Source organism: Theropithecus gelada, chromosome 16 (assembly GCF_003255815.1).
Source record: "Theropithecus gelada isolate Dixy chromosome 16, Tgel_1.0, whole genome shotgun sequence".
NCBI lineage: Eukaryota > Metazoa > Chordata > Mammalia > Primates > Cercopithecidae > Theropithecus > Theropithecus gelada.
The window spans coordinates 46,060,927-46,076,495 of record NC_037684.1 but is presented as its reverse complement, the minus strand read 5'-3'; the positions used below and the strand labels follow the sequence as shown (position 1 = coordinate 46,076,495).

Sequence of the window (15,569 nt, the reverse complement as noted above, 5' to 3'; positions counted from 1 at the left end):
AACCATGACTCTCTCCACCACCTCTCCTGAGGGCATGCACCTCGAACCCCACAGCTACACCCCAGGCTGAGCAGCAATCTGCGCTCAAGCAGGAGCGTCCCACTGCACAACTCCAGGGGGCGCCATGCTCAGAGAACACAAGGTGAAGAGTCCCCCGGAATTGTGCAACAGTGAGCTTCGAGAGTGACCACTGGCTTTGGACTAAGGGAGCTGAGGCCTGGTGGCTCTCAAAGGTGGTTGCTGAGCCCCAAATCTGTTGTGCCATAGCTAAGTTCCCTAGAAGCCTGCACTCCACTGAGGCTAGAAATTCTCAAATGAGATGTATGAGATTAGGTGCTCTCCACACTCAGTCTGAGCCGTTTTTGTCGTCCACCTATTTGCTAAGGAAGCAAGTTCATCTAACCTGTTTACTCCAGGTCAGTGGGTCTCAACCAGGGGTGGTCCCCTCCCCCTCCCTGGAGACATTTGGCCATGTCTGGAGACATTTTCGTTGTCACAACTGAGAGGTTGCTGCTGGAATCTAGTAGATAGGAGCCGAGGATGCGGCTAAGCATCCTACAGTGCACAGAACCAGGCCCCCACCACAAGGAACTCACGGTGTGAAATGTCAGTGGTGGTGAGGTTGAGAAATCCTGCTGTGGATGACACGTTCCACTCCATTAAACCCTGGAGGTCTCTGGCTCGAAACCCCCTGAGTCTGGCCTGCCCTCCCTGTTGACCAGAACAGGCCAGAACCTCAGCTCACTAGTCAAGTGGGTGTCAGGCAGCGTCTGCCCCTGTCTCCCTGTGGTTTGATGGGTCTGCATGAGGCCCAGAAAACCCAGTGTGTGTACACAGTAGCAGTTAGGAGGTCCTGCTCTGTCACCTCCCAGCTCCGTAACCTTCAGGGCCAGTTATTTATCTCCTTGAGCATCAGTTTCTCCATCTGTAAAATGGGAATAATGGTGAAAGCTGCTCATGAGGTGGTTGAGGGGACAAGGCGTGTTGTTACATGTAATATGCTTACAAGCACGCCCAGCACATAGTAATACTCAATAAATAACAGCAGTGGTTATCGTCATTTTTATTCTAGCCAGAGGACCTCGGGCTGCCTTGGATCGGTGTGGTAATGAAAGACTTGAGCTGGTTTCAACCACAGGAGGTTGCAGTGGGGTCTCCAGTGCTGTGTACAGCTCCTGACACATGCTCTGTGCTGCTGCTGACATGAGCTGGAAGCATTTCCCAAGCTCAAGGCCTGAGACATTCTTAAGTCAGAGGTTTGAGTGGAGATGGCTAATAAATGAATTTCAAGGCCCCTGAGTAACTCACTCAGCCCAGGCATCTGCCTCCCAAAGATGGGATAGGGACCCCTGGGACGGTACTTCGCACTCTGGCCTTGGGAAACATCTGAGGAATGGCTGGGGTGTTTAACACTCAGATTTTCCCTAAAAATCCAGCAGGTTCAGCTAAGAAAGAGTCACAGAGGGCCAGGCGCGGTGACTCACGCCTGTAATCCCAACACTTTGGGAGCCCGAGCAAGGCAGATTGCCTAAGGTCAGGAGTTCGAGACCAGCCTGGCCAACATGGTGAAACCCTGTCTCTACTAAAAATACAAAAATAATTAGCCAGGCATGGTGGTAGGTGCCTGTAATCCCAGCTATTTGGGAGGCTGAGGCAGGAGAATCGCTTGAACCCGGGAGGCAGAGGTTGCAGTGAGCCGAGATCGCGCCACTGCACTTCAACCTGAGCAAGAGAGCAAGTCTCTGTCTCCAAGAAAAAAAAAAAGAGTCACAGAGGACACATGTGTAAGAGAGATAGGCCTTGGCTTGAATGCATGTTTTATTTTTGTTTGTATGTTGGCTTGGACTTGGAGAAGGGGAGAGAAAGGAAGACCTGGCTCACCCCGCCACATCATCTCACATCTTTGCTTACTCTGTTCCTTCTTTCTGAATGAAATACATTTCCCCATCTTTATCTGTTAAAATTGTCCGCATCCTTCACAGTCCATCTTGGATGTTGCTTTCTTCACCAAGGTTTCCTGGATCATCTGTCTCTGCCAAAGTCATCCTCCCCACTAATGCTCTGTGCTACTCTTATGGCCTTTAGCAAGTCCCGTGCTGTATTGGAGTCATTTGCAGGCAGATCTTTTGCCCTGCATCATATTGTAAGTTCCTTGAAGATGGGGCCCTTCCAAACATCTTTCTTCATATGTGGCATGAGCTTTTGCAAATGGCCAGGGCTTAGCGGTTGATTCTGGAGTGACTCCTGAGAAGAGGCTCCCAGGTGGCCAAGTTGCCACTGCAGGACATGGTTCTGCCCAGGAGGACATATAATTGAGAAGGCCGAGGCGCACCCATTGTAGAAGAAATTGGTGTGAAGCTAGGAGGTCACCAGGCTGAGGGGAATAGGAGGCTTCAGTGCCCAGCTCATCGCCGCCTCATTCAGCAGCCTCGGGCAGTTTTAACAGTGGCTGCTATTTAAAGAGCATCACTCTGGTCTCCGAGATGAGCCTGGCACTTCACAGTGATCATTTGCCATCCACACAAGAGCCCTGTCAGTGGGGGAAGTTTTATGCCCATTTTTCAGTTAAAGGAAAGGCTGAGTGATCTGGAGCTTGCACGGGGTCCCACCTGTGCACCTGGGGTCCCACCCAGATGTGTTTGACTGGTACGTTTGACTGGCACTACACATCACAGGGCCTCCAAAGGCATTGAACTTGTCTGCATTTCCTTTTTCTACCTTAACAATCTTAACATTCCAGGCATTGAGCTGACCTCCAGGGGCCCTAACTTTTAACGTGGGTGATGGGTAGGGGGTCACTGAGTAGGAGGAGGATGCAGGAGATGAGACGCAGCCCCTGGGGCGAATCAGGGTCAGGCCTCTAAGAAAAAGCAGAAACAACTGCCCGCCGGGGATGCCTTTCTTCCTGTTGCCCACTGGGATTAGTGGTCTCTGAAGATGGGAGGAGGGAGGCCCTTCTTACCTAGCACCCTGGTGGGACCCTGGCCATCAGCCATCAGCCTCTACCAGGTTGGAAGAGCAAGGGATGAGAGAGACCTCTGGAAAAGTACCTCAGGCTGTCCACCTCTGCCCCTGCATCCAGCCCATGGAGATGCCAAGCCCATGAATGGGCACCTTTCCCCCGCCTGCACCTCCTTGGCACCCCTTGTGGGCCCAGCCCCCTCCATCTTCTAGGAGTCATTATTTGTGCACGGGCCCAGGGCCTTCCCCACTTCCTCACAGGTCACCTCTGGGGGTTTCCTAAGCAGCCAGAATTGCTTCTTTATGTCCCTACCCAAGAAAGCAAAGTGTCTGCTGCTGTCCCTGCAGGGAGGCCATCTCTTCTGCGTCTGCCATGCCCGCCCAGCTCCTGGATGTCACTCAGGGCTGGGCTGGAGACAGCACCCACAAGGACCAACCCAGCATCAGTGGGGCCGGTGAGGGTTTCAGGGAAGCTGGCTCTCTAGAGGGAAGTAGATCCAACCAGCTAAAAGTGGTCAAAATTTGCATTAGACCACTGCAAGTGCTAGGTGGGGCTTTTTACTTTTTCAAACATCTGCTTAGCTTCTAAGATTCTGTATATATCCCCTGTGGAAAATTAAAATTCTTACTCTAGCTTGCCCCTGCCACCTACCCTGTTTGTGAGTACTTCTGAGGGTGACCAACTCACATCAGTTATCCAGGGACTGTCCCACATTTAGCCCCGAAAGTCCTGCATCCTGGGAAACCCCGGAGTCCCTGGTGAACCGGAATGGTTGGGCACACTAGTTCCTGTCCCAAAAGGGGACACTGTATTCAGGGAATTCTGACCTCCTAACATATTGGCCTGCACACTCTAATGAGGTAAAGCATTGCTACTCCCTCCTGCCCAAAGTCAGAGAAGTGATCTTCTGTTGTCTTCCTTGTCGTCATTCTCTCTTCCATCTCTGCTCCACCTTGATGTTTATTTTTATTTATTTTTTGTTTGTTTGTTTGTTTGTTTGTTTTGAGGTGGAATCTCACTCTATTGCCCAGGCTAGAGTGCGGTGGCACAGTCTCGGCTCACTGCAACCTCTGCCTCCTGGGTTCAAGTGATTCTCATGCCTCAGCCTCCCTAGTAGCTAGGATTACAGGCACCCACCACCATGCCTGGCTAATTTTTGTATCTTTAGTAAAGACAGAGTTTCACCGTGTTGACCAGGCTGGTCTCGAACTCCTGACCTCATGATCTGCCTGGCTCTGCCTCCCAAAGTGTTGGGATTACAGGCGTGAGCCACCGTGCCTGGCCTATTTATTTATTTTTTTCAGGAATGATTTTGAAATACGCCTGATAATTCTGTTCTTTGTTGTTCTTCTTTATTCTTTTTTTTTTCGTTTTTCTTTTTATTTATTATATACAGACAGGGTCTTGCTATATTGCCCAGGCTGGTCAAACTCTTGGCCTCAAGCAATCCTCCTGCCTCAGCCTCCCAAAGTGCTGGGATTACAGGTGTGAGCCACCAAGCCTGGCCTTCAATGTTTAAATAAAAATAAAAATATAATAGGAAATGAACTTTTAAAATAAACCCTGATTCCCCCAATGCTGGATGGGACCCCCCTTCCTGGTGCTTCTCTGGTTCTGCCCCTTCCTAACAAATTCTGATTCCTAAGGAAAAGAGAAGTCTGGACGCTCCGAGGCAAACCCTGCCTCGTGAGGCAGCCCCCGCAGACAGACCCTGGGTTCCTCCCTGGGAGAGGCCTGTCAGGGCTGCTCTTGTCCTTGCTGGCACAGTCCAACCCCAGGTCATCCGCCCCCCTCCTCCCCAATGACACCCTGCCCTGTCGACCCTCCCTGCCCGCCTCCTCCCTCTCCTTCCCTTTCCACGCTCCCTCTCTCCTCTCCTGTCCCACTCTCCACACAGATGGCCCTCTCCTGGCCCTTCTCGAGAGGTCTCTGCCTTGTTGCTGTCAGTCAGGCTCCGGTGACAGGTTGCCATGGGACTTGGCTTGTCACGGAAGGTACAAGGGACCTTGTCAGGGGACAGCCTGTGGCTTCTTTTTCTAAAAGAGCCCTTCATCTCCACTTCCCTCTCCTTCCCATTAATGTGTCGTGGCCCAGGCTAGTAATGGTGTCTTTGTGCTACTGCTAGGGGGGAACAGAACCCAAAAGACAGCAGCTTCACTGTCTTCAGAAGGGCATGGGTTTGTATTTTCCCCGTTGCTTTTGAATGCTGTTTTGAATTTTCATGGCCCATCCCGGAAAGGAAACCTGCTTTCCCTTCCCAGAGCTTAAAGGAGGGGGGAATGGCCCGCCAACCCCACCTGCCCAGGATGGTCAGTGCAGAGTGTTTAGTTAGACTGGAGGCTTTGCAGGAATGCACAGCAGGGCCGCAGGAGGGGAGCTGGTGAACCTGGGGCAACCTCCACACCACCAGCTCCCCCTAGGAGGTTGCCCTTGTTCCTCTTCACAGTTTCCCACCCCCCAGCCAGTCTAGGCCCTATGGCTCCTAAGTCAGCTCAGGTCTCACCCCCTACCACCGAGAGACCATCCCTGCCACGGGGTCCTCATTATTCTCCGTCACTTCTGTTGCGCATCCATATCCCTAAATACTACCTGCTTTGCTACTGCTGCCCTCGGTTGCTCCAGATCTCCTCCAGAGCTCCCCAGATCAGATCTTGTATATAGTAGGCACCCTGGTTGCAGGCTCCTGATCCATTCAGTAGTGGCCACAGGTGTCCTCGGCTCCCAGACTGTGTTGGGAATTGGGATAGCAGGGAAGGGGCTCCTGGGAGGGAGGTGGGCTTGGCCTCCATCCTCATTCTCATCTCCTCTGACACCTGCTTAGGCCAGTGGCTCTCAACACCATTGCACACTCTTAAAATTTGCACACACGGGGCCCAACGCCATGGCAATAAACCAAGATCTCCAGGGCGGGTCCCAGGCATCGGCATTTCCCCGTAACTGACATGTGTCTTCAGGTCTGAGAGCTGTGGATTCATATCCCATTCTGGAGCTGATGCAAGTGATTGAAGAAGAGGAGAGGGCTGGAAGGGACTGTGCCCTCCACTGGGTCACCCCCACCAGTGGGCCTCTGACAGATGCCCAACATGCAGCGGGGCGAGGGAACATGGATGGGCCTGTGCGTATACGTGTGTGTGTGGAGGAGAGCCCAATTAAACAGTATTGTGCATGACAGGTAGGAAAGCCAGAGAAGCTGTGGTGCCAGTCCCTGCTGGGGAGCAAAGGAGCCCAGGAGTGTCAGGAGGGACTCCGTGACTGCCCAGCAACGCAATGCCCTGCTGAGAAAGGCTTGGCAGGATCCAGAGGGCGTGGCAGCTATTTGGGCTGGCAGCCCCGTGCCAGGGCTGGGGCAAGGCAGAGGTAACGAGGTTTGCCAGGGATGGAAGAATGGGGTTTCTGTGCTGCTTATCAGGACGGTGGCTCCCAGACAGGATGTGGAGGAGGCTCTCCATAGCCCGCCGGGCGATGACTGTAGTCAGCGCTGTGTCACGGTGAGGACTTTGGACGGGAAGCCCCACCTCTGACTTGCCAGTGACATTGGGCTGGCCACTCTGTGGCTACATTCGTGTGCCTGCCTGTGAATATGAGGTGCAGGCAATGGCAGTGGACTGACAGCCAGTCACCAAGTGCCCAGCAAGGGCCAAGAAAACAGAAGCCTTGGCCTTCCTCATTGGAAAGAAACCTTGCACTTGAGGCTTTGCAAAAGGTCAAGGAAGCTGGTTGTATTCGCTCAACCATTTTGAGGGCTGCAAGGACATATGTACAAAGTTGCAGGGAAGGGGCCCCCCTTCGAGGGTCTGTCTGGGAAGGCGGGGCAGGGGCTTATGAAACATTGGCAAGAATTTGTCAACAGAAATACATTTGCATGCCCCCGACTCCTGGGATAGGAGCTCAGGGTCAGCTTGCACATGAAACTGGTAGCAGAAGCCGCGAGAACAGGCCGTATTTCTGCCCAGGGCTGGTTAGAACATGCTTGTCAGTATCCTGTAACTGAAGCAGGGCTCAACAGTGTCTTCCAAAGCTAGCTTTCGAGTCCTAGGCCCGGGGCCCCGGAGGGAAGAAGTGAAGCCATTAACTCTGATCCTGTACCCAATGCCAGAAGTGGCACCCATCACCCTCCCTGGCAGAGCAGCAGAAGAGGGGAGCCTAGGACCTTTCACAGTGAGGAAGAGAACTCCTGACCCTTTTTTCCTGCCCCATAGACTAGCTAGGAAGACATGTTAGGGACCGAGAAAATAAGGAACAGCAAGGTGGCCAAGCAGGGCCACCCGCTCACTCCCTACGCCCCACCCTTCCCCCCACACACACATTGTAAACACAAGGGACCAGAGTAACACCTTTTTCCTAAACATCTCTAGCTAGATTTCCTTTTTCATCCTGTCTAATTTCTCCAAATTCTTCTCTCCCGTTGAACTAGGACAGATCAAGACTATGTGGAGGATATGTAAGCTACAGTTGACTTCCTGCCCAGGGCCTCACCTCCTAGAAGCACTTCTCAGGGAAGTGTAAAACTGCCCCCAGCTGCCCAGGACAAAATCTGCAGAGGTGACCCCCAGGGCTCAATTATCCAATGGAGCTTTCCATACTTAAAAGTGCAGCAGGCGGGGTGAGGTGACTCACACCTGTAATCCTGCACTTTGGGAGGCTGAGTCGAGCAAATCACCTGAGGTCAGGAGTTGGAGAGCAGCCTGGCTGACATGGTGAAACCCCATCTCTACTAAAAATACAAAAATTAGCTGGGAGTGGTGGTGGGCACCTGTAATCCCAGCTACTCGGGAGGCTGAGGCAGGAGAATCACTTGAACCCAGGAGGCGGAGGTTGCAGTGAGCTGAGATCATGCCACTGTACTCCAGCCTGGGCGACACAGCCAGACTCCATCTCAAAAAAAAAAAAAAAAGAAAAGAAAAGAAAAGAAAAAAGAAAAACCAAAACAAAACAAAACAAAAAAAAAAACGGGTGCCGTGGCTCATACCTGTAATCCCGGCACTTTTCAAAGCTGAGGCAGGTGGATCATCTGAGGTCAGGAGTTTGAAACCAGCCTGGCCAACATTCTGACACCCTGTCTCTACTAAAAATACAAAAAAAATTTAGGGGGGTGTGGTGGTGCATGCCTATAATCCCAGCACTTGGGAGACTGAAGCAGGAGAATCGCTTGAACCCCAGAGATAGAGGCTGCAATGAGCTGAAGTCGTGCCAGTGCACTCCAGCCTAGATGACAGAGCGAGACTCCATCTCAAAAAAAAAAAAAAAAGCACACAACAGAAGAGTCAAGCCCAGGCTCATCAGAATGCCCCCTACTCCCTTCTAGCAGCTCTCCCCTGCACTGTGTCCAGGTAAGCGTCCAGCTTCCAGGCCTCCAGGAAGCTACTGGGGCTCAGGGGGGTCTGGAGGTGATAGGAGGAAGGATGCCAGCCCAGGAGAAGCAAGAGTCCACATCTCCTGGGAGTTTCTGTACAACCCAAACAGACCAACCAGTATACAGGAACACAGTATCTGAAATGCCTTCAGGTTGCACAGTGGTTCTGCCAAAATCTTACAAGTGATGTAAAAATCTCACAGACGTGTCAACAAGATCAAATGAATGAGTGCCGGTGGGAATTCAAGCCCAGATGAGCCATAAGCAAAACAGCCAAGCCCAGGTCTCTTTGAAGCAGAGCTTTTCAGAGGAATGAGTTTTGGCTTCAGGGTGGAAAATCTTAGTCTCTCTTGGAAAGAGGACCCATGAGTTCTTGGAAAAGCCTTAAGTCCCTGTCTCTGTCATTTCACACTGCAACCTCAGTGATAACACTCACCCCCACCCCAGGACAGGCATTGATTAGGTGCTTGCTGCATACCAGCTCCCATGTGCTAAGGGCTTGAGAGGGACCATCCCAGGTAATCATATCAGCAATGCTGTGAAGTGAGGATGGGTATTATTGTTCTTCAAATTCTGCATTTGGAGAAATGGAAAGTAGCACAGCTAACAAAGCACAGACCCGGGATTTGGACAGAAGAAGTCAGACGGCAAAGCCCAAACTTCAACTACCACATGCATGGCCATGAGAACATAAGAAGAGATAGGGTCTGCAGTGCCCAGAGTCTGTGGTTTCATCTTGTCAGATCTTTCTGCAGCCACTGAGCTATCAGGGCAGGGGTCAGCAGACTACAGCCCATGGGCCAAATCTGGCCCCCCACTTGTTTGTATAGATAAAGTTTTATTGGAACACAGCCATACTCAATGGTTTATATATTGTCCGTAGCCGCTTTTGCACCTGCAATGGCAGAGTTGAGTGGTTGCAACAGAGACTCAGTGGAATGCAAAACCTAAAATATTTACTATCTGGCACATGACAGAAAAAGTTTGCTGCCCGCTAGATCAAGGGATGAAGTTGGAGCATGTCTGAGCCCTTCTCTAAGGAGTCAAAGGAGAGCACAGACTTGGGTGACATAGACAGGGATTTGGGTAGGCTCGTGGGAAACGCTGAGTGACGCAGCTTTTGTGGACATGTCCTGGGCTGGTGTGGTTGGGTGTCTTCTTGTCTATCCACTCCACTTCATGAACAGTCCTGACTGCAGGTTGGAGAGACAGTTTCAAGGGCTCTGACAGCCCCAAGAGACCGTAATATTTCCTTAATTAAGGAACTGATCATTTTTAAGATGCCATCACTTTTCAGATGCCCCCTGGGGAGGCTGCATTTGTCCCTCTTCACAGTTTTCCACCCTCGAACCAGTCTAGGCCCCGCGGCTCCTATGTCAGCTCAGGGCTCATTCCCCCCAACCACACCCGAGGGGGACCATCCCTGCCACGGGGTGCTCACTATTCTCCATCACTTCTGTTACATATCCATATCCCTGAATACCACCTGTTTGGCTACTCCTGTCCTCTGTTGCTCCGGATCTCCTCCAGAGCTGTCTAAATCAGATCTTGTATACAGTCAGCACCCTGGCTACAGGCTCCTGATGTATTCAGTAGTGGCCACAGGTGTCCTCAGCTCCCAGCCTGTGTTGGGAATTGGGATAGTAGGGACAGGGTTCCTGGGAGGGAGGTGGACTGGACTGCTTTCCTCATCCTCACCTCCTCTGATGTCGGCTTAGGCCAGTGACTCTCAACGCTGTTACGCACGGGGGGCAGATTTTAAGCTGATGGGTAGATGCTGAGGGGCTCATTGTAATCTGGTCAAAAAGTGATGGGACGGGCATTAATTATATGAACCACATGTGAGCTAAGTGGTGACAGGTGTGAGACTGTGTTAGGGCAGCTCTTAGTTCCTAAGAGTCTACTTGACTGGCAGACTCGAGGTGCGGGCTGCTTCTTCCTGAGGTGTCTGGAACTACGAACCTTGATGAAACATGTGCAGGAGTTGGGGGGATAAAGGTAAAAACGGGGTGAAGGCCAAGCCCTGAAACAAAATGGAGGTCGGATGCTAAACTGGGGATTCGCCTTGGTGTTCTTTGCTGGAGGCTAGAACTCAGGCGACAGCCGGATCAGGCCCAACAGGATCTTCAGGGCCACGAGTGTGTCCCAGTCCTGGGAGCCTGGGCAGGCCATAGGCAGGGGGCCCAGCTTCCAGTCTACAACACTCCCTTGCAGCAATGGGTGGATTCCTGTTGGCAGCAAGATGGATGGACATGAGCCAGTTGACCTGAAAGTCAGTGATGGTGGAGTTTCCCTTCTCTGTCTAACCTACCCACAGCTCCCTCGGGCCACACACCAGCATTGCTTGCCGAGGGCATTCTCATGCCCTTTAGATCTTTGTGGATCAGATGGCCCTTCATGGCAGGGCTGCTCCTTGGACCTGTCCGACCAGGGTAGAGTCTCATGTGCAAAAGGGCCTTCCTAAGGCACTCAGACTGACCCCATTTCCCTCCGATCATGCCTCTGCTTCCTGTGCAAGTTGATTTTTGGCTGATTTGCTGTAGTTTGCAGCATCCACAATGAGGGTTCTTCATGTCCATGGCTGTGCTGTCTCCATGGCTAAATACTAAGCCCCCTGAGGCCAGGCATGCGGTCACAGATTGCATTTGTACGCATCCCATTTTGCTTCTTCGTCCTTTCACACTCCAATGCCTGGTTTGTGCAGAAAGCAGGTTCTCAAAGACAGACATCTGTCGGTACAGCTCCTCACTGTCCTGCAGAGGCAGGAGGTGAGAAGATCACTGTGAGCACCACTGGGGCCCAGAGAAATGCAGCGATGGTGCCAGACCTGCAGAGCCCATGGAGAAGCTGAGCCCAGAGCCAGATCTGCGGCACCATCAGCGTCGGCAGCTGCACTTCCTTGTCTCATTTCTGAAGTTGCTTCTGGATAAAATGTGATATACCCATTTCCATGCTGTAACGGAACAGAAACCAAAATGTGTTGAGCACCTCTCTATGCTAGGATGTGGTAGGCATTATTGGGTCATTGGGTCACTCAGCAATCCTTTATGGTAGATATTGTTGTCCCCAAATTGAATATAAGAAACAGAGGTGTAGGCTGGGTGCCGTGGCTCACGCCCATAATTCCAGCACTTTGGGAGACCAAGGCAGGAAGATCACTTGAGGTCAGGAGTTCAAGACCAGCCCGGCCGGCATGGTAAAACCCCATCTGTACTACAAATACAAAAATTAGCTGGAAATCACTTGAACCCGGGAGGTGGAGGTTGCAGTGAGCCAAGATCATGCCACTGGACTCCAGCCTGGAGTCTCCAGAGTGAGACTCCATCTCAAAAAAAAAAAGAAAGAAAGAAAAAAGAAACAGAGGTGTAGAAAGTAAAATGAAAAGTGCAAAGTTATACAGCCATGTGGCAGAACTCAGGGCACCCCGAGAGCCAGCCAGTGTATTCTGTGCCGTAGCAAAGCACTGTAAGGACAGAACCTGCCCAGGATCCAGGACAGCATGATGGGTAGAGGGCTCACGTCACTCCCTCCTGTGGCCCCTGCTCTTTACCTATACACACGTCCTGACTTTTCTCCTTCCTCTCCTACTGCAGGTCACAGGTCTCCTGCTGGCTTCCTAGCACCCAAGGAGGTCTGGGCCTCGGCCAGGGACTCCCATTGTATGGGCACATGTTCCAGACAACAGCCTTCATGTGCTTTCTTGGTTTTTCAGGAATTTGGCCATTGGAATCGGGATCCAGAATTTCCCCGAGGGCCTGGCTGTCAGTCTTCCCTTGCGAGGGGCAGGCTTCTCCACCTGGAGAGCTTTCTGGTGAGTGAGGGCAAGGTCATGTCTGATATCAGGTCCTCAGCAATCTCCATGTGGGCTTCTTTCAACAAAACAGTGATGTGCTTTTGCACTGCCGTGCTCAGATATGACGTAGAATGACTGCATCCGTGTGCTAGGGTTGCGCCAACAGCCTGGGCACGTGGAGCATCTGCTTGCCTGCCCCTGCAGTGGTAAATGTCTCTGTTCTCTCCTTAGGTACGGGCAGCTGAGCGGCATGGTGGAGCCCCTGGCCGGGGTCTTTGGTGCCTTTGCCGTGGTGCTGGCTGAGCCCATCCTGCCCTATGCTCTGGCCTTTGCTGCCGGTGCCATGGTCTACGTGGTCATGGACGACATCATCCCCGAAGCCCAGATCAGGTTGGAGAATTTTCCCTTCCTGTCTGTCCCTGTCTCAGTCCCGACTGGGACCCCACCCTTGGAATATGCTCTTTCTTCATTTGCCTTTCCTTTCCTTATTCCCTCCCCTTTCTGCCTTCTCAAGGTCGTCCCCACTCCCTCCTCAACTGTGCTCTCCGAAACTAAAAGAAAAGAAGCAAAGGGCAGGTGGGTCAAGCAATGAGGTGACACCAGGCAGTGGCATATGCACCTGCCCCCTGTCTCTTGATTCAGTAGACTATGATTTTTGTATATTCTCTCTCATCCTCTCTCTCGATTCTCTGGGGCTGGAATGAGGGGAGAGGTGAGCTCTAAAATGTCATTCAAGGTGATACATGCATGTCTTCACTGGCTAGCTATAGACCAGGTGTCAGGAGGTGGGAGTAGGGGTTTGCTTTGTTTCTTTTTGTTGTTGTTGTTTTGTTTTGTTTTTCTTTCTTTTCTTTTTCTTTTTTTTTTTTTTTCTTAGGCAGAGTCTTTCTCTGTCACCCAGGCTGGAGTGCAGTGGCGTGATCTCGGCTCACTGCAACCTCTGCCTGCCAGGTTCAAATGATTCTCCTGCCTCAGCCTCCCAAGTAGCTGGGACGACAGGCAACCACCACCACACCCAGCTAATTTTTGTATTTTTGGTAGAGACAGGGTTTCACCATGTTGGCCAGACTGGTCTCAAACTCCTGACCTCAGGTGATCTGCCTGCCTCGACCTCTCAAAGTGCTGGGATTACAGACTTGAGCCACTGCTGCCAGCCTATGTTGTTTTTTATAGAAGAATAATTTTGAGGCTAGTTTACAAGGCCAGATTAAATAATATCTTTAAGAACTCATCACCCCTCTATCCCTCACACATGGACCACAGAACCATCATAGGTGACCTTGGGCAAGTGACTGCTCTTTGACTCAGTTTCCCCACCAGTAAAATGAGGATAATTATGACACCTCATGAGGTTACTGTTTGGGGTTCCATGAGTTCATTAGTTTGCCTGGCACATAGTAAGCCCCAGTAAATGTTACCATTATTAATGGTAGTGTGATTTCTCTTGAATTGGACATTGCAGAGGATGCCTTCAGCCTAGCTGTGGCCTCAGGGAGCATTAAGGTCTGACTTTTCTCCCTGTCCTTCTCTTCCAGTGGTAATGGGAAACTGGCATCCTGGGCCTCCATTCTGGGATTTGTAGTGATGATGTCACTGGACGTCGGCCTGGGCTAGGGCTGAGACGCTTCAGACCCCAGGAAAGGCCATACGAGGAAACAGCAGTGGTTGGCTTCTGTGGTACCACAAGCCTCTTTCTTCACATTAAAACTTTTTTTCCTGTCTTCTTCATCTCATTATCCTGATTGACTCTGATTATAATAGAACCATTTTTACTTTGCTTTGAGGGAGATTTTTGATTTAATGGGGAATTTTAAGGTGGCATGGAAATACAGATTCTTTGTTTTGGCCACTGAATGGACTCTCTCTTCAGTGGGATTATCAAGGAACTCCAGATCAGGGAAATCTCTGCTTTGGGAACTTCTATCTCCCTGCCAACTCCTCAAGGTCACCTATAGAAGCGAGCTACCTTCTATCTCCTAAGCATTTTGGTGGCCTAGTGACTCAGGGCACAGTGGCCAGCACACCTCTCATCCGCCCCTCCTGCTTCATCACTGCTGAGCCTTTACCCATCTAGAATGCTGGAACTGGAGCATCATAAAGATAGCAAGCTACCTTCCAAGGCCGAGCCAGCCCAGAGAGGAGCATGCCTTCCTCTACCTCCCCCCAAGGAGATACTACGTGGGAGGGAGACACAGACAAAGGGAAGGAAATTGGCTAGTCTGGCTTTTTTTTTTTGGCAAAGATTGACATTCTTGAAGGAAAGGGGATGAGGACAACTGTGAACTCACAGTGAGCCCTGTGGAAAGAAGACAGACAGAGTGTGGGTTTGATCGGAAGCCTCTGCCGTCAATGGATTCCAGGAGCAAGGCCATTTGTCGTGCTTTCCAAATTTCTTAGGCATTTATTTTGATAAGTTTATAGCCATCATTTTTCTAAGAGACTTGGAGACACCAGCAAACTGCTAGAACTCAAACTCTTCAATTACTCAAAGAAGGAGCCATTTCAGTTAACTCAAGTGAATGAGAGACTTTTGGAATCTGCAGTGGGGTCCTTCCCTGTTGACCATTTGGTAACTTGTAATCTGACCAAAACCTCTTGAGCTGCAACAGGCCTTGCCAGAGGGCTCAGGATGGGAAAGGAAGAAGGGGATGGGAAAAGAAGAGGTAATTTTACATTTCCCCTCTAAAGTAAATTTTAGCCAACTCATCATTCTGAAATGTCCCTATAAAGAATGAGTCAAACTAGACCAAAAGCCAGCCTACTCCTTCTTACATAGTTTCTCCAACAGGGGTAACACTGACCTGTCCACTTCAAACACAGATAAGGCCTGCCGTCCTCATTGGTTAGAGGAACACGTGAGACTTTGAGTGGGCTCTGCTGAGAAGGCAGGCAGCCCAGGAGCCAGGTATGCAGGCATTGCATTGTCAGTGTCTGCTCTCAGAGTTTACACATTCAGTTGCTTCCAAGGCTGAATCTCCTGCTCTGTGAATGCTCTCAGACCCCAAAGGCCAACCTTGGGCTGGGTCTATGTATGTTCTTCCAAAGCACTGATGATCAAAATTGAAGACACATTCAGAGGTTTGATTGGTTGAGATTAACTGGTGTGGTGGTTGGTGTATGTATGTTTTATTTTTATGTCTTTGTATGTAGTTCTACATAATGCAAATTGTGCTTACTGATGGACAAGACCTCATAACTGTGATTAATATCAATAAAGGGGATGTTGTGGATGACCCGTGTTGCATTCAGTACTTCTTAAAGCTGCTTCTTGGCAAGGATGATCATAAAAGAGCTAACTAAAGTTGGAACTAACACCTCCCTGACCCAACACTAGGAGAGGCGAAGGAAAGAGCTCAGATGGGAAGAGGCTAGTCAGATTACTGGTTGCAACAACAGCATCCAACAGCAGCTTACTTAAACAGAAAAGGGAATGAATGGAAGGCTATTAGGGAACTCACAGG

General features: G+C 50.8%; 1 protein-coding gene across 4 annotated transcripts in view; it reads left to right on the top strand.

Annotated features, from left to right (window-relative positions):
• Window positions 1-15,339, top strand: part of SLC39A11 (solute carrier family 39 member 11) — a 459,264-nt gene extending 443,925 nt beyond the window's left edge. For all 4 annotated transcript variants that reach the window (XM_025362604.1, XM_025362601.1, XM_025362605.1 and 1 more), the window contains exons 8-10: window positions 12,028-12,126; window positions 12,340-12,498; window positions 13,644-15,339. In XM_025362604.1, the coding sequence (XP_025218389.1) occupies window positions 12,028-12,126; window positions 12,340-12,498; window positions 13,644-13,722 (337 nt within the window). In that variant the 3' untranslated portion in view covers window positions 13,723-15,339. The remainder of the gene's footprint in view (window positions 1-12,027; window positions 12,127-12,339; window positions 12,499-13,643) is intronic.
• Window positions 15,340-15,569: the final 230 nt, after the last annotated feature.